We start from the raw sequence: 22,455 nt of genomic DNA, 5'->3' as shown, positions 1-22,455 counted from the left end.
AAAAAAGAAAAGTTAAGATACAGCCTGGGTTTATACAGATACAAATTTTAAAAGGTTTATAGGAATTTTTTAGTAAACAGTGGAGCTGTTTTATATATAAAAATATATATAATATTTATGTTAATCATATTGTGATGTTTCCACCTTGCTAATTTCTTATAAAAAATTATAGTGTAATATTATTTAAAAATGGCAATACTTGTGTCTGTTTTTTGCCATACGTATAAATTTCTGTATGGGTACTTATAATTTATGTATGTAATTATTCTAATTATTTCATTCAAAAGAAGGAGTGTGGGTGGGATAGCGTGAAATATGAAGTCAGATATGGCTCTTGGTTATTTTTATTACCTTTCTTTCTGGGGCCTTGGTAGTCTTATCTCTAAAATGGACATAATGAACACTGCCCTTCCTCCTAACTTCATTGGACCATTGTAAGGTTAAATCGAATATTGTGAATGGAAATGGTCCATAAACAGTAAAGCAATTAAGAGTATTTTTATGTCTTTCAATCTCATCTCCCCAAATAGATTTTATCAGTGGCAGGGAAAGTCCTTCTATTTTTTTTTCATCTCCCCTAGGGAAACATAGGCAGTGCTAGGATACTAGGTAGGCAGGAAGTAAAATGGTTGGAGCTGTAAATGCAGAGAAAGATTAAACTTTATATTTTCAACACATATACACACAGGAGTGTGTGTATAGGCCTAGAAATTCTTGCCTTCTCTGTCCTTGCTATGTTTACCTTTATATGCTGTCATTTACTTCCAAATATCATAACTCTCTGTTTCTTGTAAATTCAAAAGATAACAATATATACCTAAAATCTTTCTGTGGTTGGATGGCGTGCATTGCAGTGGCTGCATGATTTTAAACACACTATTCATGCAAATATGTATATGTATAAACATATTTTTAATTGGTAATCTCCTATTTTAAAAATGATTTGAGGCAAAACATGATTAGAAGATAAATGGAGTCTTAATTTCACCTAATGTACACTTGAAGTTGGATTAAATCCCTTCTGCTATCAGAAAGGACAGTGGTCTTCTCAAGATTTATGTAAACATCCTCAGGGGCTTATGGTCTCAAGGTTTACTTACCTCTGGCTCCAGGCTATTGCAGGCACTAAATTAGTTCATTGTATGGATCTTGTGATAGCTCAGTTTTATGATGCTGCAGCCCAGGGTCCAACTTCAGCCCCTAGCCTGACTCTACCACCCAAAAGCAACAAAAGAGAACAAAATGAAAACCAATGACAATAATACAACACTTACACAAAGGCATTGATGTGAGAGTAGACTCCATGAGGCCTTTGGGGAGATGGAGTGAGAATTTTTTAAATCATGATAATGGGCCCAAATTTCACATGGAATATCAGCTCTCTCTGTTTGTAAAAGGCCTTATTAATAATAATGCATTATTAATGCATTGCTTTATAATCCTCTCTCTGCTCCTCTGGATCCTGTCGTGCTCCTCCCCAAATATTTTGTCTCCCTCCCCTCCTCCTCCTCCTCCTCTTCTCCCTCCTCCTCCTTCTTCACAGTTCAGAGTATTTTATCTGTTTGTGTTCTTTTTTTTTTTCTTTCAGACACCTGGTAATAGAACTCAAAATGCTTGACAATGTATTTTTTCTAAAGCCATTTCCCTCCTCTAAAGGAGGTCTTGTTTTTGCCATTAAAATAACATATATTTTTGCATTAATAGTAATTGTATCATATTGTAAGGTAAAATAAATACCAAGTGACTTGGTTATTACACCCATCACTTCCTGAGCCAAGTCCCCTCTTCCTTATACGTGATGCATTAAGTACTTATTCCCTGAGTGTCCTTGGCTAGAAGATATTCAGGGTAAGGGATTAAAGAACAAATTCTATTAGCTACAGAGAAATGGCACTGCATTACTCTTAATTCTTGATGGTACTTTGTTTTATTCTGATACATATAAATACAACCAAACAAATTTATTTATTTATTTATTTATTTATTTTTATTATTATTATTCTTTTTTACATTTATTTATTTTTGAGAGACAGAGTGTGAGCAAGGGAGGGGTAGAGAGAAAAGGAGACACAGAATCCGAAGCAGGGTCCAGGCTCTGAGCTGTCAGCACAGAGCCCAACACGGGGCTCGAACCCACGAACTGTGAGATCATGACCTGGGCAGAAATTGGATGCTTAACCAACTGAGCCACCCAGGTGCCCCAATACAATCAAATAATTTTAAAAGGAAGATAAGAAATAAAATGTTGAAAGGAGGATAGAATCATTATTCCCCCAAAACCATGACTGTGGTTAATAGAACATAGAATTAATTAATGTAGAAAGGTAAAAGGAAAACTCACTGTTTATACTGCTCTTGTTGGATGGGAGTAAGAATATCATGCGTGCATGTGTGTGTGTGTGTGTGTGTGTGTGTGTGTGTGTGTCACAACAAGTGTGGATGTGAGCATAATGAATGCTTGTTCAGTTGTTTAGTGATTTTAAGTCAATAAAACTGTTTTGTGGATCTGTTAAGTATATTTCCTTCATGGCTTTTCTCCTTAAACTATTTTTCCAAAGATTCCCACCCCCGCCCCCTCCCCGGCAACAGTCTGGCCAAACTATTTGGCCAAATAGTTTGCCAAATTATTTCTTATTAAAGGCCACCCCAAGTCCCAACTCTTTCTGAAAACAAGTGATCTCCATCTGTGATGTGAGATGATGAGTACTCTGATCCAGTTCTTTGAGTCTTAATTTCTCTTTTGTTGTTCGGTTTTATGTCACAATATTATTTGTGTTTATGATATTTTCCAAAATTGGCTTTGATTAATACTCAGTTATATTAATGTAAAAGAATAAATAAGAAGAAAGACAATTCTGTGGATATAGAATTCCTTTTATATGGGTATTTTGGCATAACGTAAGATTTTAAAAGGATGATATAAAACTAGTTTTTCCATTTCCCTTATAAATGAAATGGGAAAAAAGTAGAAAATATGGGGAAAATGCATAACTAAATCAAATACCTGAAGCAATTTAATTCAATTTAGCAAATCTATTATGGTATAGGAAAATAAATCCTAAGAGCTGGGTTACACATAGTCAAAATTTCCAAATTATTTACAATCTGATGCCATAACTTATTTTAAAAAATACACTTAAAAATCCAAATTTATTCTTACTCAGAGTCTTTTCTTATAAAGCACCTGGAATCTCTTTATTCAACAAATATCTTCTGACACCTACAAAGTAGAGGTTTATTGTTCAGGATACAAACATAAATGAGATAAAATTTATGTCTTTGTGGAAAGCACTGTTGAATAGAGGAATAGATAAAAATGCAAAGATTTTAAAATGAGCACTAAATTGACTAAATCAGAAGTTAAATCCAATGAAGAGATGTGGAGGCACATGAAGGTACAAGGAGTGTTCTTAGACACAGAGTAATTTATTGTAGCTGGAGTTTAATCTTACATATTCCCTTTCATGATCATAATGACTCAAATAATAGGTATAAGGGCTTAAGGGCAGTAGGAATGGAGAGAAGATAAAGATATGTTGAGATACTCAAGATACAGGATTAATGGGAGCAGGTAATTTACAGGATATAGTAGGTGGAGGAGAAAAAGATGTTGAAGATGGTGTGGTTTCTGGCTTGGGAAGATGGTGACTCCATTGATTTGAATGGGGAAAACTGAAAGAAGAATAGGTTTGGACATGTTGGTTTGACATGTCCATGGAACATGAGATTGGGTTAGTTGTCAGGCAGTTAGAAATTTAGGTCTGAAGCTCAGGAGAGAAAGCTGAGCTGCTGATAGAGGTTTCAGACCATACACCTTTGGATCAAAGCTGAGTCATGGGATTGGTTGGTCAGGCACGTACCATAGGAAAGAGTATTAATAAACACATTAATTGCATTCAAATTCAAATTCATATTATCTTCAAGTCTCCTAAACTAATCTAAAAATTACTATCAAATTTATGCAATACAGTATCAAAATACATTATTTTTTCCTTTTATTCTTCTCACTAACTCTATAGCACTTTACGTCTGGCAAATATGATGGTCAAATGGCCTCTTTCCAGACATTCTTGCTTATCTCTCAGCCTCACCAACCTATTCCAATCTGTGTATGCATATACTTTGCATTACTCATATAAAACAGTTGTGAGAATAGGAAATAATCATTTTTTGGCATTGACTTTCTTGTTACAAGACATAAAAATAATCTCATGTAATATTATGTAATCAGACTATATTTATTGATTACAGTTTACATGTTTTCATGTAATTCAACTAACAAAAACCCTGTGAGGTCAAGATAGCTATCTCTGTTTTTAAAATGAGGGTACTTAGAGTGATTAAGTGAATTGACTAAGGTATTAAAATAAACTAGCTCCCTTTCCACACCCAAATAATTTGTAAGTAAGCAGGAAAATGGACATGAGCTTGAAGAAATTCTATGTGTGTGTGTGTGTGTGTGTGTGTGTGTGTATTCATTGATGTGATATGTAATGTGATATATTATATTTCTGACAAAACTTGATTATCCTCAATTGTTTCACATACTTTTTATTTATAATTTGTAGTCTCATCTCCCCTGTTTTAACCATTTTCTTGCTGGGTTCTTAGGATGTGTGGAGAGTCTTGCTGGAAGGGACTAATGACTGAGCCCAGAGCTGGTAAATAACAGTGAATGGTCATGAATGCTTTATAACCAAATCAAAAGGATCTACAGACCAATCCTTTTTACTTTTTTCTGGCATATTTACCCTTCTTTTCAAGGGGATTATGAAAGTGAACCAACGTGTTAGCAATTAAATGTAACTTTCGTTTCCCTTCACATCATTTTGACAAATACTCATTGAATACCCACCTAGCTACATACTGAGCCACGTGCTAGTAAACTGGGATACTGAGAAGAATAAAACAGATTTTGCCCTCCAGACACTTACAGAGTACAGGGAGAAGGTAAAAAAAAAAGTAATTAACAAATTATAATTTAATATGCTAAGACTGTTAATAGAGTGGGATTCACAAGGTTCTATGGGAGCCCAGAAGAGGGAACAAGAAAGTCCAAAAGCTAACAGGTATAATGATATCTGAAGTGAAACTCAAAGTATGAGTGATTTAAGCATCAAAGGAGGTGGGGGAAATACATTTTAAATAAAAGAAAGATGGTTGGAACCTGCAAATTACAAAAGTACATGAAATGTTCTTGAATAAAGAATAATTCATTTTAGCTAGAATTCAAAGCATGTGTATGTACGCATATGTGTTGGCAGGGGAGAGTTGGGGAATGGAATAGGAAGAGGGTGCGGATTAGGATATATAGGAACCTCTCTTGGAGGAAAGAAGTTTCTGCCTCATCCTCCTTTTTCTCTCTACATACCTGAACATACCACAATCAAGGTGTCTCCATAAAGATAATTCCAGGTAAAATATGTCAGGATGATATAAACATTCTATCCAGCTGTGTGACTTTTCAAGTGGTTTCCAGTACTGGGTATTGGATGGATTTATTCTTTATCTCCGCATGCTTCATTTCCTATAGAGGAACACTGAAACCTATAGCCTGAAGGTTTGGAAAACCTGCTCAGCAGAGGAATGCACGCCTGCAGGCATGAAACCTGGTCTCTTTACCCAGTGTAAACAGGAAGCAAGTTATGGTTGTAATAAGGAAAACTGAGACTCTGGGCAGTGAACTGCTGGCAGACAGCACCCGAAGTAAACCAGGAGTGCAGTCACTCAGGTGGTAAATACTTGCTGTAAAGTCCAGAAGAACATTCAGCACTTCCCCCTACCTCCAACGAACCCACCCACCCACCCACACACACCGCTATACTTTACCCTAACCAGCACACAGCTCCTATGTAATCAGAGTTGTTAAAACTTGACCCTCTGTTTTTGAGACTGGAATAAAAGAAGGAGCCAGGGGTGGGTGTATAAAAGCTTTTAGAGAAAAGTATGTGGCTGGTGGCATTCATATCAGATGACACCGCGTTCCTGTCACACAGACTGAGTTCAGGTGCTTGAAATGCTCAAGAGCCAGTTTGGGGACTTGGCCTTTTGTCTGCCCTTCCTTCAATGCACTGCTTGTCACTTTGTCTTCATGGTTCCTCCTCCTTTTAGAGGGAGCACTGAAATGACTAGAAATAAAGTGGCATCTGACTCTAATGAGATGCCAAGTTCATTGGGTATGAAATAGCATCGACTTTTTCTTTCCAGCACTCAGATTCTGAGGCCACGGAGGATTCTCATGAAATGAAGCTTATGATGAGGACTGGAGAAGCAGTCAGTAATCTAATCTAAAAGCATTTATTTATCTATGAAAAGGTATCCCGGCAGTCCAGAGGGTGTTGGCAATGGGAATGCTGTGGTGAATTACAACTTGGTCTTTAAGAAGTCCTAGTTTGATGGTGATATTGTCAAAGATTTGTTGATAGTATTTTTGATTATTGGTAATAGGCTTCCTTAATGGCCTTTGCAGTCTTACTCCAAATTCCAGCCTCATTTCATTCCACTTCCCCAACTCTTCCTAAAATACATGAATATGTGTACCTGCACATGTGAGCTTATGGACAAACTCTCCATTTATTAAAGTTGGTTTAATCTTTACAGCCACCCTCTGTACTTGATGCTATTAATATTCTTTTTTGTGTGGAAAAGGAACTATAAAATTTAGAGAGGTTGGATAACTTGCCCAGAGTCACACAGCTAATGAGTGCCATATCTGCAACTTAAGACCAGATCTGTTTTATCTCAATACCCATGTTATATCATACATACTTCCTTTAGTTCAGTGCTTTTCAACAGGGGATGATTTTACCACCCTCCCATCCCCCTGCCGGTGTGGCATTTGACAATGTCTCAAGACATTTTTGATTCTCACACTTAGGGTGAGGATACTATTGGTATATGGTGGGTAGAGGCTAGTGAGGCTGCTTAACATCCTAAAACACAGAGGACGTTGTCCCCTGTCGCAAAGAATTATATGGCACAAGATAACAATAGTCCTAAGGTAAGGAAACTTTGGTTCACTTACATAGACAAACAGCCACACTTGTGACTCTAATTCTTAGAAAACTGGATGAAATATTTAAATGGAGATAAAAGTGAAATGCAATAGAATAAAATATTAATTTTTGCCTTGAGTATGCAGGAAGGCATTGTGAGAGAGAGGGTATTTGAGTTTGGTTTGGAAGGATGAATAGGAGTATAGACAATATAGATCTTTGCGGATTGAGTAGGCCCTATGCATCTTATGCCAAGTCAGAGCTAGAGGTTGCTAGGCAAGCTTAGTATGGTGTTTTCAAAAAATTTTTTAGAAACATAAGACTTTTAAAAATAAAATCTTGAAATTGAAATATTTAAAATGGTTAAAAATAGAGCAGATCTAATTGGTATGATTGCAGGGACTGGAGGATGTTACCTGCTTGGCTTCCATGTCTTCTCCCCAAACCCTCAGGAATATCTGTCATCCCAACATTGTTAATAATGACACTTCCTTTCTTTTGAAAAGAATCTTTGTCTGGATGATAAATTATATGGTCATCCAACCTATGAAGAAATCTAGTGTTCAAAGGAACATGTTTTGAAAATTACTGAGTATAATTTTTTCCTATCCCTTCTTAAAAATAAGGAACACAAATCCTTTTCTAAATAGTATAATTTTACTGCTCATAATAGCAGTATATCATAGAAAGAGGACTTTAACACACTTAAGTCAGGAGACTGGGATTCCAAGGCTTTGCTCAGTTGCTTATTAGTGATTAGCCATTGGACAAATCTCTGAAACACTTGGACCCTCAGTTTACCTATTAGATCTCCTATGCATTGCCCCCGATGCCTAGCATCTTGTCCAACAAAGCTTTCTGAATTTGTGGATTTCTAATCCCTGCCCTATAGTCTATCTTGTTTATACTTTATGAATATTGTTCTTGACTATAGGATCTATAATTACTATTTTGAAATTGTTAACTATACATATGGTCTTATCATCTGTTTATTTCCTCATGTCCCATGCTCATGTATCCAATTGGCCATTAGAAATTACTAAGAGGCTTACTGGTTAGGCACATCAACCACATGTCTGGAACAGAATCCTTGCCCCCTGCACCTCACCACTTCCAAGTCCTTCTGCCCCAGGCTTTCCCAACCCAGTAATGATATCACTTTCTATCCAGTTGCTCAGACCAAAAATCTAGGTGTCATCTTTGAGTCCTCTGTTCTTTTCATCCCTTATATTTACTCATGCCAGCAAGTTGTATGGCTCTACCTCCAAATAATATCCCTAATTTAACCAGTTATTATGTTCTCCACTTCTCTCCTGGTCCAAGCCACCATCATCTCTTGCCTGGACTACTGAAGTGATCTTCAAACTCCTCTTATCTTCTGGCTTCTAATCTTGACCCTAACAGTAAATTTTCCATACAACTGTCAGGATTATTAAAAACAACAACAACAACAACAACAAAACATACATCATTGAACTTATTTTTAAAATCACTTCAATCCAAAGTCCTTAATATGGCCGACAGGATGCTTTGGGCCTAAGATTTCATTTCGATCTCTTTCTTTTGATCACTATATTCTAACTACACAGGCTCTTCCTCTGTTTTCCTCAGAAGAAAACTGAACAATGGCTAAATTTGCAATGGACAAAAATCAACTTTTTACAGATCTTTTTTTTTTTTTTTTAATCTTTATTTATTTTTGAGAGACAGAGCATGAGCAGGGGAGGGGTAGAGAGAGAGGGAGACACAGACTCTGAGGCAGGCTCTAGGCTCTGCGCTGTCAGCACAGAGCCCGACATGGGGCTCGAACTTATGAAATGTGAGATCATGACCTGAGCCGAAGTCTGATGGTTAACTGACTAAGCCACCCAGGTGCCCCCAAAAATCAACTTTTTGATTTAATTTAATTATATGGACCAGAATTCATTCAATGACAATTTTTTCAGAAAAAAAATAGACAGTAATACTTGTATAACTTTGATATAGGTTCGTATTAAAAATATAGAGATAAGAGAAACAAAGTAAAGGTGTCATCTTGTACCTGTTTTTCTTTTGCATTTGTCTCCTTGATCAATTGAAAACTTCAAGAATCTTGGGGAACTAATATTTACGATTTTCTTTCAATCTAGAGTTTAAAGGCTTTTTATTTTGAAATAATTTTAGGCTTATGGGAAAATTGCAAAGATAGTAAAGTTTCCGTGTACCTGGCATTCAAATTATTCTAACAACTTATATAACTATAGTAGAGTTATCAAAACCTGAAAATTAAACATCAGTACAATAATATTAAGTAAACTACAGGCCTTATTCAAGTTTCACTGTTTTTTTTTGTTTGTTTGTTTTGTTTTTCCTAATCCCTCTGTCTGTCCCAGGATCCAGTTCAGGATTATGTATTACATTGAGTTGTTCTGTCTCTTTATTCTCCTCCAAACTGTGACAGTTTCTCAGTCTTTCTTCTGTGTTCATGATCTTGGCACTTCTCACGATTACTGGTCGGTTTTTTTGTAGAATGCCTCTCAATTTGGGTTTGCCTGATGTTTTCTCATGATTAAATTGAGGCTTTTTTTTTTTTTTTTTTGGAGCAGATACTACAGAAATGATTTATGTCTTCACTGCATCATATTGTAGGCTTATGATGCCTGTGTGTCTTATTACTAGCAGTAGTAACATTGATCACTTGTTTAAGATAGATTTAAGATGTATGCTGGATTTCCCCTCTGCAAAGTTAGTATTTTTCCCTTTATAATTGATAAATATCTTGGGGGAGATACTTTGATACTCAACCCATGTTTTTTGAAATTATAGTGTCTGAGGGGAACTCAATGTATCTGTTGGCATCCAGGGAACTCTGTTACTTTTAAAAAGCTCATATCAGAGTCAAAAAAAAATGTTTTCTGGAGTCTGTGATTCGTATTAAGGAAATTGGCATTCCAAATATGGAATTGAAGGGAATAGAACTAAGAAAGTTAAAGTCTTGGGGCACGTGAGTGGCTCAGTAGGTTAAGTGTTTGACTCCTGATTTTGGCTCATGTCATGATCTTGTGGTTCATGAGTTCATGCCCACCATTGGGCTGTCACCACAGAGCCTGCTTGGGATTCTGTCTCCCTCTCTCTCTGCTCCTCCCCCGCTTGCTCTGTCTCAGAATAAATAAAAATAAACTTGAAAGAAAAAAGTTAAAGTGTTTTTGCCTATAAATAATGAAAATATTTGTACCTATAAATAATATGCTTTATAAATTGCTTTTGAATAATTCACTTAAATTCACGCAACAATCTCCTGAGGCTGACATTCAGGGAACTCTATTACTTTTAAAAAGCTCATCTTAGAGTTAAAAAATTATATAAATGATACAAATGATAAAAATTGTACAGATCTCATGAGGTTGGCTTTTACTATCACTATCATCACCATTATTAGTTTCCCTTTTCAGATCTAGAAACTAAGGCTCAGTGAGATTTTATGGTTTTTCCAAACTCTAACCGTTAGTAACTGATAGGGCAAGGAAGCATACCTGGCCCTATGCATCTATGCCAAGCATTTTCCCACTATACACAGTGATGGAATATATGTGGTTAGATAGCAGTGAGTTCCCCATCATTGAATATGTCCATGTCCAGGGATGTAGTTTTTTGGTGAGGATGTGTCAAGGCAAAAACAACAGATGAATGGCTAGAATTGATAAGCTTAAGGTCACTTCTAACCTTGAGATTCCATGATTTTCAACCATAATGATTCAATGCCTATGTTATTAACTTATTCTGTCCTTTTTGATTTTCTCTTTTGGAAGTTGAAGAAAAACCACTTCTTTCTGCTTTTCTTATTCAATCAGCTAAAGCACTGGTGGAATTAGCTGAAAGGAAGGATGTCCTTCCTTCCAGAATCCCCAGGCTGTTATGACTATAGTTTGTGTCACTCAGTGACAGCAATGTTTAGATCTCCAAGAGGATGCTGGGACTGCAAACGAGTAATAAGAAGTGTCTTCTGTCTGTCTTCGCTTCTACAGACTGAAGCTCAAGCAAAACCCTACTTCTGTGTTAGTTTACATTATTTAGCCTCAGTGAAGTGAGTTTATTTATTTTTTAAGGTTTTTTTTTTTTTTTTTGAGAGAGAGAGAGAGAGAGAGAGAGAGAGAGAGAGAGAGAGACTGTGTGTGGGGGGGAGGGGCAGAGAGAGAGGGAGAGAGAGAATCCCAAGCAGGCTCTGTGTTATCAGTGTGGAACCTGTTGTGGGCCTTTATCTCTTAAACTGCGAGATCATGACCTGAGCTGAAATCAAGAGTCAGATGTTTAACTGACTGAGCCATCTAGGTGCCCTCTGAGTTTGTTTGTTTGTTTGTTTGTTTGTTTGTTTATTTATTTATTTGATGTTTTGATCATATTCAATTAGGTAAATATTACTTTAAAGAAAAGTAGAGAAATACATCTGTTTATTTTGAAAACCTAGAGATATTGAGGTACTCCAGCGAACTATATTGTTTTCTCATCATAGCCACTAATTTTTGTTACTTATGACATTATCTAAAAAAAAACTCATAGATTTCAATGCTTTTCAAAAGAAGAAACTAAGACTCAAAAAGGGGAAATGAATTTACAATGCCACACAGGTATAAAATTATAGAAGTTTTATTTGCATGGCTTTTTTTCTTTTACTTTTTTCTTTCTTTCTTTCTTTCTTTCTTTCTTTCTTTCTTTCTTTCTTTCTTTCCTTTTATTTTTTTTTTGTAGGGTTGCCAACTGCCAATAGACGATACATTCTAATTTTTAAATGTTTTTTCCTTACTAATAAGGAAACTGAAACTGGAATGAAAAAGTAGTTTGCCCAGGGGCAATTTAGTATAAAATTAAGTATCCAGGATAAAATCTCCATGGAAAATTGTTATGGGGAAAGACTACAGGCTTCTCTTTCTTCACTGAAAGATCACTCTTATGTTAGTCCCTTAAAGCAAAGATTGGTCTCCTCTTGGAATCATGGGAAGAATAATGGACACTTTATAGAGGATGCTTAATAATTTGAATTGATATTGGAATATACTCTAATAGTCTTAATTTAGATTAGTGAGCCAGTTGCCTAGGAAACAGATTTGGATCTCACTGTGAATAAGATTTTATTCCTAATGTTCTTTTTTGCCATACTGCAGAAAGTGGAGTGACTGTGGGTAAGTCATTTACCTTTTATGAGCCTTGGTTTTCTAATATGGAAATGGTGATACCTTCTTTGACATACCTAATACATTTATGTTAGAAAGAGATCATGGATATAAAAGAGCTTGTTGGAAATAGAAACATGAACTTTTGTTTCATTTCCTTGCTTATACATGTTTATTTTTTTAATTAAAATTTCTTTACATTTATTTATTTTTGAGAGACAGAGAAAGACAGTGTGAGCAGGGGAGGGGCAGAGAGAGAGGGAGACACAGAATCAGAAGCAGGCTCCAGGCTCTGAGCTGTCAGCACAGAGCCTGATGCGGGGCTCAAACCCATGAACTGTGAATTCATGACCTGAGCCGAAGTCGGATGCTTAACCGACTGAGCCACCCAGGCGCCCCTATATCTCTGTTCAGAATGCTCCCTGAATTACCCTCCCCTTAATCCAATTCAACTTGGCTTGACCAAAATAAGTATTTTTTTTTTCCCTTATTTAACTTGAAAGTTCAGGATAGGCTGACCTAATAATTTGAACGATTTTGTCAATAATTCATCTCTCTCTGTATCTTACTTCTTCCACCTTCGTTGGCTTCATTCTCAGGTTCTCACTATGCATGGTAAAATGACCTCGAAAACCTCCAGGCTTTCTATCAGTTTTGCAACAACATTGGTCATGTGCCCTTACCTGCACCAATCTCTGTGACCAGAGAAATGGACTCCTCTGATTGCTTAGACCTGAGCCATATGCTAAAGTAGACTCCTCTTATACTATTTGGGCTAAACTGGGAGAGGGTGGTCCTCCAAAGAAATAAAGAGGTACTCGTATTGGAAGAAGAATCTGAAATGATTGAAAGGATGCTGGGTTGAATAGAAAAAACAGCTGCCAACCAATCCCTCTCTAATTCCATTTCACCTATTGAAACTCTAGGAACCCTTTAATGATTGTCTCAAGAGTTTTCTTTTGAAGTCATTTCTAATCCTCTTCCTACGTATGATTTCTCCCTCTTTTGCATTCCTTTACCATCTTATTATGCCTGCTGTCATTTTCATGAACTTTGTATAATGATTTACCAAGTTCATTTCTTAGATTATTAGAGTGTTACTCCTTTGGACACAGAGACTGTATCTTACTTGTATTTAAATCTTCAGCAGCCAGCAGGCATCTGATTCATAATAGACTATCAGCAAATATTTATTAAGCTGACTACTAAATGCTGTACAAATTATGAAGGATGAAAAACAAACAAGATGAGGCAGATAATTTCACTATGTACATAATTGATTGATTGATTTATTAAAAGACTAACAGAAGCAATGTTGACAATTCTGAGAAATGACATCTATGTAAGGAAGTAAGGATAGCTGCAGCCCCAGGACAGTGGTCAACTTTTGTGAGGACTGGCTAGGGAGGAAGTGTGTCTGGACCGACTCTGCATTTACTAACTCTGTGCCTTCTTTTCCTCTTCAGTTGTCTGGGTTCACGTCTAAACTTGTTGCAGCTATCCAGAATGCCCACAAGAATTCCACTGGATCTGGAAGAAGACAGGGACTGATGGTGTTAACTGAACCCATTTTGATTGAAACCTACATGGGGCTGATGTCATTCATTGGAAACCGCAACAAACTCGGCTATTCCCTTGCCCGTGGGAGTATTGGTTTTTGAGACTCCTTCTGGCATTATAAGTATGCCATCCACTGATCTACCTTCATTGAAGATTCTGTTTCAGACCACCATATATTTGGACTGACTTAGTTCCTTTTAAATACTATTACATGGTATTGAACACTTAGTATCTTAGGAAATCTATAATCTTGATTAGACTGATAGATGCACACCTCAGACCTCATATAAGAACAATCAAATTTCCTAACCAGAAAATAAATGCTCTTAAGCTTATCAAATAATATTATCATTGAATACCTGATCATAAACTGAGGGCAGAGTCTCTGGCTTCTTGCTCCTCTGTCCTCCAAATGTAGGCATTTTTTGGATCTTGAGCTTGAGCCGTTTGATTCTGATGTCTTTCACTGGGGTCTGACTATACTATTTTAGCTACTCTTTTTATGAGAATGCCTTTCAAATCCCCATTTCCATCCCTGATACTTCTTCAAGATTTAGTTTTGTATTTCTGTCTGCTGATCATATATATGATTCAATGGCCACTCATATTCAGCATCTTCCAAATCCTGGGTTTCTCTGTGGCATTTTTAGGGTCACAGTCATCATTCGTGAAATCCATCAGTTTTGATATATCTAAATTCCTTGCCAGATAATTTCATCTAGTATCTTTCTTAGTCTGTTTGGGCTGCTGTTACAAAATGCCACAGACTGGGTGGCTTATCAACAAGAGAAATTCATATCCCACAGTTCTGGAGGCTTGAATGCAGAGTTCAGGGTGCTGGCCTGGTCAGGTGAGGACCCTGTTCCCAGGTGCAGACTTCTCGTTATATCCTTAGACAGTAAAGGGGCAAGAGGGTTCTCTTAATCTTCTTTTATAAGGGCATTAGTCTTATTCATGAAGGCCCTGCTTTCATGACCTAATCACCTCCCAGAGGCCCTACCTCTTAATACCATCATATTTGGCCTCAAGATTTCAGCACATGAATGTTGGAGCACACAAACTGTCAGACCATGGGAGGACCAAATGTATGTGTGGCTTAGCATTGTACCCCAATGCCCAGATGTCAACCTTAAAGTTCATTCTTCTTTGAAAGTTTTTCGTGAACTCCTTTTCCTTTCCATATCCACAGGTATATATTATTCGATCAAGTCTTTAATTCTGTTCACCTGGATGATTGTCATCGCCTTTTACTTGGAATCTTTGATATGAGGCTGACACTGTTCTAATCCATCCTGCATTTGGTTGCCAGATTTCTAAAGCACAGTTTGGCCCTATCAGTCCCTGCTCAAGAACTTTTAATGGCTCACTTTGTTTTGCATTTTTTTTGTTCAAACATTTATTTCATTTTCTTTTCCAATAGCAGACCCTTTCCTTCTATTGAAATCTGTTTTGGATGCCCAGTATGTGAAACAGATAGAAGTGAGGCCACCGAGATTGAGGGGGATATTGGAATGCTCCTGGCTTCTTCTTTTCTGGGTCTCAGAGGTACCTTCTGTGGAATGTCTCTTGGTCCCAGAAGGTATAGAGGAGCACATTTTCAAAAACCCTGTCCTACCTTATTCTCTTTCCTTTGCTCTTTTATCTCATATTTTCTCTTTTTTTTCTCCCCGACATGTCTCATTTTGAACACAACTCAGGAGATATCTTAACTGTTTTCATCTCTTCAAGTTTCTTTTCTTTTTTAATTTTTCAGTTTTACTTTCTATTTATTTTGAAAAGAAGCTTTGAATGATCAACACCATAAATATTATGATAATCAGCTTTTTAAGAATGTCCCAGGACCCAAAGTTGAGACACCTAGGTTGGTATTCACGTTAAAAATTGTACTTTTTTTTTTTTTTTTGGTGGAGGGAGGGGTTGTGCAGAGTGTTTTTAAAGTCTTCTCTTCTAAAAACTTCCTCAATTTCAAAGATTTGTCCTCTGTTTCATTCACAAACATCAATTTGATGCAGGCATTCAAAACCCACACCTTGAATAACCATCATTTTATTTCGTCTTTGTCTTTGTTTACTTCCATTAGTGTTTCTCTCTCTTTCCCTCTTTCCCCTTCCCAGCACCCACTCCCCCCTCCCATTGATGGCAAATATTGTTACAGTCCCCAAGGCAGGGAACTTCTATTCAGACTGTAAAAGGAAATGTTGAAATTCTTAGCTGTCCTGTCAACAGTAGTGGAATGAAAAGTCGTTGGATTGTTTTGGCAATGGTTCTAAAGCAGGCATAATTGGCAAATTATTATAACACTGCTGCCCGAAAATCTCTATTTGCCTCAAGATAGTGGCATTTGTTGGCAGAAGCATCTGAAATGTCCAGCACATTCTTTTCCATTACCATTTAAGGATCAACCTGACAATAGACTTCTTTCTGCACATTTGCCCCCCTTGTAACCGAGGACAGACTGTGTTTCCAAGTGACTCTCTAAAGGACACAGTGCAGCATCACCAGTGCAGAAGATGAGACGAAGGAGGTATCTCTCAGCCCTGAGGTCCAGCCTCTAACAATAGGATAAGCATTTAATAATACCAAAGCTGTTTAATATGGAGAAGAACAAGCTCAGAGATAACAAGGGAATGCTTTTAACATTTCACAAAGACTGTCTAGTGGATAGCCCATAAACTGATACATAGGGCCTCGATAGCAGGTTATGACCAGAGGGTGAGAAGATTTAGGAATTTGGAAGGCAGTTCAAGATAAGAGAGAACTTCTTATAGGTAGGAATGTAAAAAATGGAATTGGTTGCTCCTTGGAATAGTGAGTCCTCCATCCCTTGATGTGTTCAAGTCAGGACTAGATAAAGTAGATAGAATTGTGTATAGGATTGATAGATGGGTGATTGATATAATACTTTAAGGCTAGAGACCTTATGATTTTCCAAATAACTGTTGCTAATGGTTAGACAATTAAATCAATTTGATTTTTTTTTCCTTTGGAAATAACTGAATCAGCCATATGAGACCTTAGAAAATTACCTCAACTTTCCCAGGATTTAATTTGCTCCTCTGTAGAATGGAGACAATGATACCTTTTCTTCCCACTTCATAAAGATCTTGTGAGAAGAACTCAATGAAATAAGGTTAAGTTATTGTACTAAATAAAAAGCATTGAGCACAGGCCTGTAGAGTGATATGACTTGGAAGCAGAATGTAGGACATCTTAAGGCAACTATATTTAGTTATCTCTCAGAATTTTTTTGGTCACTATGGACCTACTGCCCACCATTCTTGCATTTGACGCTTGGTGTTCTCACTTGGGTTTTAAACTCAACAGGACATACAAACTGCAAACAAGGGGACCTAATATATGCTTGGGCTTTTCATTCAGACTGGCATCTGAGCTACACCAATAAAGTTTCCAAAAGGGACATCATACATTTGGTTGGGAATAGGATAATTTACAAGAGGCATGAAGTACCAGGCATATCATCATAAAAATTTTATGGTTGGTCATCCTGTTTATCTGATCTTTATCTCATTCAGGAGATCCCACTAGAAAATACCCAATATGTCACCTTTCAAAAACTGCTTGAGCATCTTTATTGACAGATTGCTCAAGGTCTCCTGATACGTCTTGGGCAGTTCTGATGGTTAGAACATTCTCTTTATGTTGATTTAGACTCTGTAATCTCCTCTCAGTAAAAGAAAAAAAATGCTGGAGTGGGTTTAGTCTGAATTTTCACACCAGGATGTTGGACATTTGGGTACAGAGGCAAGGTTAATGAAATCTCTAATGTTTCCAAGAAGGGGAGCTGTAACTAACTGCTAAGCCTGACCTTCAAGTGGGCAACTTGGCCTCTTTGGAAGCCTGACCTTTGGCCATTCTCTAAGGCAGAAAAGAGAAGCCAGTTTGCATGATTTGGATTTTTTTGCCTTGAGACCTGTTCTCCCAGTCCCCGTGCTGAAACATTACTAAGAAAGCCAATTTACAGAGTCTGGGGGCTAAGGAAGCATAGAAACCATCCAATCCAATGCTTTCATTTCACATAATATGAAGCAAAGGTCTGGAAACTGGAAAGAAATTGTTTAAAAAGCAGATGGTGGATTTTTGGTACTGGGATTAAATTCTAAAGCTTATAATTTCCTATTTCTGGCCCACTGTTCTTTGCATATATCTCTATTCCCAGGGAAAGGCATATTATCTAAATCAGGGCATCATAGTTGCTGGGTTAATGCTGAGGTGAGAAAACAATAGGTCACCGTTGTTTAGGGGGGAATTTCCAGAAATTACCTGTCTTAAAGGCTAAGGTCACTCATAGAACTCTCTGATTTCCTATCTGATCAAAAAGCCCAAACAAAGCTGCGGAAGCAGGCAGAGCCAGCAGATATTTTGTAAGGCAGCTTTACCTCTGCTTGGCATTTTGTAGGGCAGGACCGTGGAGGGCAAAAGTATTAAATTTAGGCTTAAAAGCTCCTCAAAAATTCTTTACACACAAGAGACCAAGTTGGAGAAAAGAAGATGACTCATGCCAAGGGGAAGAAAGAGAGACTAATGCCTGTGGTTTTCAAAGGTTAACAACAACAAAAAAAGCCCAAGTATTTGCACAGGGATGAATGCTCATTGGCTCTTGGCCAACAATTATACAAGGGCTTGTGCCCACATCCTGTAGCTGTGGTTTAGGGACGCTGCTCATGAGTGACTTCTTATGCTTAGTGGCAGGAAACTTTAGTCACTGATGTGTAAACTCACCTTTGGTCTGCGCCTCCCACAACGTGCTCCTAAGGCAGTTAGGGGGCTAGGCCTACAGATTTCCTTGCAGATACCTGCTTCCCAGAGGCTAGGGAAGAACTCCTTTTGATGCCTTGGAAGTGACTGAGACCTGATCAATACATAGCTTATTCCAGCAACCCCTTAGAATTGTAGCAACGCCTTAGAATAATTCTGTGGCCACAGGGAAGAATTTATGATATCTTCTGCTAAACTCTCACTTTAGCTTCAAATCCCAAGACAAAAAAACGCATGACCTAGATTTCATTTCAGGGCTGCAACCAATGGGAAATATGAGAGGCAAAGTCGTAAGGTTGCTCCTGAGACTAGATCTTGTATCTGATGGGGTATTTTGCACTCAGTCTTAAAAAGTTCTTAGCAGGGGCGCCTGGGTGGCTCAGTCGGTTGAGCGTCCGACTTCGGCTCAGGTCACGATCTCACTGTCCTTGAGTTCGAGCCCCACGTCGGGCTCTGTGCTGACTACTCAGAGCCTGGAGCCTGTTTCGGATTCTCTGTCTCCCTCTCTCTCTGACCCTCCCCCGTTCATGCTCTGTCTCTCTCTGTCTCAAAAATAAATAAACGTTAAAAAAATTAAAAAAAAAAGTTCTTAGCAAACATCTTACAAGTCTCCTCCTTGGTGAAACCAAATGGAATTCACAAAGAATTGCTCAAAAAGCAGATGGTGAATTTTTGGCAATACTGGGATTAGATCCTAGAGTTTCCAATTTCTTATTCCTGGTCCGCTGTTTTGTTTTGTTTTGTTTTTTCCCCAGGTACCTCCATTCCCAGGGAAAGGATGACTTCTAAATCAGTGTATCATAGTTGGGGAGGGGGTGCTTAAATTGAAGTCACAAAACAATAGGTCCCAATGTAATGAACTCTTGTAGTTTCAGGTAGGAAGGGTCAGGATGCTACATTATAGATAGAGAATATGTCAACATCATGTCAAGAATGCCCTCAACCCAAACATGCATAGCAGCTGCAGGCTGAGCTTCTGAAAAAAATATTTCCAGGGCAGAGAATCTCTGACTTTCTATGGCAGCTAATTCTACTGCAAAGCAGCTGCAGCAAGTAGAAAGTTTTTCTGAATATTGCACCCAAATCTTCCTCTCTAGAAATTTATCTATTTAATCCTAGATCTTCCTCTTAAGTTACTCAAAATAAACCAATTTTTTATTCCATGTGGTCACACTTCAAATAAAGGCAGCTAATTGGTACTCTCCCCAAAGAAATGCTTTTGTGTGTGTGTGTGTGTGTGTGTGTGTGTGTGTGTGTGTGTGTTTTGATGCAAAACCCCCAGTTCCTATAACCGTTCTTTATAGGATGAGTTATATAGAGCCCTTATTGCCCTTGTCTCATTTGTGGTATTCTGTTTGGTTAACAACTCTTTGAAAATATTGTATTCAACACTGGTCCAGCAATTCAAATATAGCCTGACCAGTGCAGATTAGAGTGTGGTTTTTCTTCATTTGCCATCACACTACTGTTAATGAAATTTACATTTTCTCTATCATACTGTGTTTACATGAAACCTGTCAATTTCATACTGTATATAACATACTTTTTTTGATTTAGTAATCTAATTTAAGAAACAAATGAGACCACTTTAGTATGGATTACTCATAGTAAACCTATGCTACTTCCTAGGAATCACTGCTTTTCCTTTTTGGCTTTTAAATTTATTTGTTAATTTCTGTCGCTACAGTATGTGTTTTATCCTCAGTCAGTGACAAATTTCCTGGCAACCAACATTATTTTTAAGTGGGATTGTCTTTTTATTTATTTATTTTTTTTTTATGTCTTCAATCTAGAGGACATGGTGAGCATGGCTACCGTGCTGGGCAGCTAAGCCAAAGCAATAGTCAGAATGGTTTGATCCACAGATGTCTTTGGCATTGGTTAGTTGATTGTTTTGTTCCTAGAGCAAAAATAGATGAGCAGCTCACTCAAGTCTTATTTGCTCTGTATACACAGGAGTGAATGGAAGCATGACTGGAATCAGCACGTGTTACCCCAGGATACCATTATCCTCACTGAATTCAAATTGCCCAGTTCAATGGCAACAATTCCCATGGTCATTTCTGGCCTAGAAAGAATGGTCACAATGGAGCCATGTCCTCAGCATGTTGAGATTCCCCTCACAAATGTATTTCTCATGGCTTTGGTGAAGAAAGTGTCTAGGGATGTTCAGAGGGAACATAGAGGGGAGGTGGGATCCTATATAATCATCCATTTTAGCCTTTAGATGCTTTCCTTGAGAATTTCAGCTTCATTCAGTATATACCTCCTTTGGCCCCATGTTTAATACAATTCACCACGCAAACAAATTGAGCCATTTTTTAGTGGCTCTTATACCTTGAATCTAGAATTGTGGCCTTGGTGCACTGTAATCAATAAACTTTGCTCCAGTATTATATTTCTTCTACTCTGCTCTGATATCCTTAGCATTGGTTTCCATTCATGTTCTCCAGTTTTTTTGTTGGTATAAATTAGCAAAACCTATAATTATTTGAGGGCATATTTTACCTACTCATGAATCACACATTTTTTACTTGTTAGAAACTGAATGTGGTTATAAGTCTTCAAACAGTGAGAATGGATTATTGTACACTTTAATCAAGTGCTGACTCCAGCTACAATTTGAATCCAGATGTGTGGAGGTTTCTTCTCCTCCTCCTCCTCCTTCATATGTATGTATGTATATATATATATACGTGTATATATATATATATATGTATATATATATATATACATATATATATACATATATATATATATATATATATGTTTTTTTTTTTTTTTTGCTTAAGCAGAACAATGCATTCCCTGACACCTGGCATACTGTTTTCGTTTTTTTTTTCTTTTCACCTATTATTAAAGATCATCAGAGTCAGTTTGCTTTCAGCTGTTGAGACTACCAGTACTCTCAGGATTATATCAACCTTCCAAACCTATGTCGTATTTTAGTCAAAGGGAAACTGATCACGTCTCAGTTCTGTAAGACATCACAATGGTCTATTTCACTGATGATACCATACTGATTTAACCAGGTGAACAGGGAATAGAAACTGTTCTAACAATTGTGTACCACATGTGTGGAAATATACCGCCCCCCCCCCCCCCAGATTTTGTCACCAAAAGTCACACTGGTGACTTTTCTAGAGGATCAATGGTCTGGGACATGTTAAGATACACGTCCAAAGGCAAATTGCAAAATTTTGCCCTCCTTGTACAAAGGAAGAGCCACAGTGCCTAAAGGGGTTCTTTAGATTTTGGAGGCAACATATATCTCATTTGCGTCTGCTACTTGAACCCATTGTACATTGAGTGCAAACAGTTGCTTGTTTTGAATGGGGCACAGAATAGGAGAAGGACCTGGAACAGGCCTAGGGTGAGTGCAAGCTGTTTTATCATTTGGCTTATACACTCAGCTGATCCAGTGTTGCTTGAAGTATCTGTGTCAGATTGAGATACTGCATGGAACCTTTGGCCAGCCCCTGTAGATGAATCACTGAGTAGACCTTAGGATTTTGAGCAAAGATATTCCATTCTCTTAGATAGCAAATTTCCTTTTGAATTGCTACTGGGTCCTAGTAGAGACTTGAACACTTGACCATAAGCTACCAAGTTGCAGCACAGATTTAGCTGCCCATAATGAACTTGATTTTGTCTCACCCAAGTCAAAAATGTGGACATGCGCAGCAGCACTCTGTATTAATTGGAGGTGTCATATACATGGTAAGTCTCAAGCAGGTTCTGAAATCATGTGTAAGTTGCATGAATAAGCATCCCAGAAAACCATGATACCTAATCCTACTACATTTTCTTCTCTTTCTCACCCCACACCTGGCTTCATGGAGATTTCCCTATAACCAATGGGTCAGGGAAATTTTTTGCACTGGATTTATAAATGATTTTGTATGATAGCTGCACATATGATACGCTGATAATGCTGAAAATGTACAGTTGTAGCATCTACTTCATGGGGGATCTTG

General features: G+C 37.5%; 1 protein-coding gene across 5 annotated transcripts in view; it reads left to right on the top strand.

The window, feature by feature from the left end:
- The window catches only part of TPRG1 (tumor protein p63 regulated 1), a 223,152-nt gene extending 209,115 nt beyond the window's left edge, over positions 1-14,037 (top strand). For all 5 annotated transcript variants that reach the window (XM_045502611.1, XM_045502613.1, XM_045502612.1 and 2 more), the window contains exon 6: positions 13,609-14,037. In XM_045502611.1, coding sequence (XP_045358567.1) covers positions 13,609-13,803 — 195 coding nt within the window. In that variant the 3' untranslated portion in view covers positions 13,804-14,037. The remainder of the gene's footprint in view (positions 1-13,608) is intronic.
- The last annotated feature ends 8,418 nt before the right edge of the window (positions 14,038-22,455 follow it).

The sequence above is a fragment of the Leopardus geoffroyi genome, chromosome C2 (assembly GCF_018350155.1).
Source record: "Leopardus geoffroyi isolate Oge1 chromosome C2, O.geoffroyi_Oge1_pat1.0, whole genome shotgun sequence".
NCBI lineage: Eukaryota > Metazoa > Chordata > Mammalia > Carnivora > Felidae > Leopardus > Leopardus geoffroyi.
The sequence above is the reverse complement of the archived record's forward strand: the minus strand, read 5'-3'. Positions and strand labels throughout refer to the sequence as shown.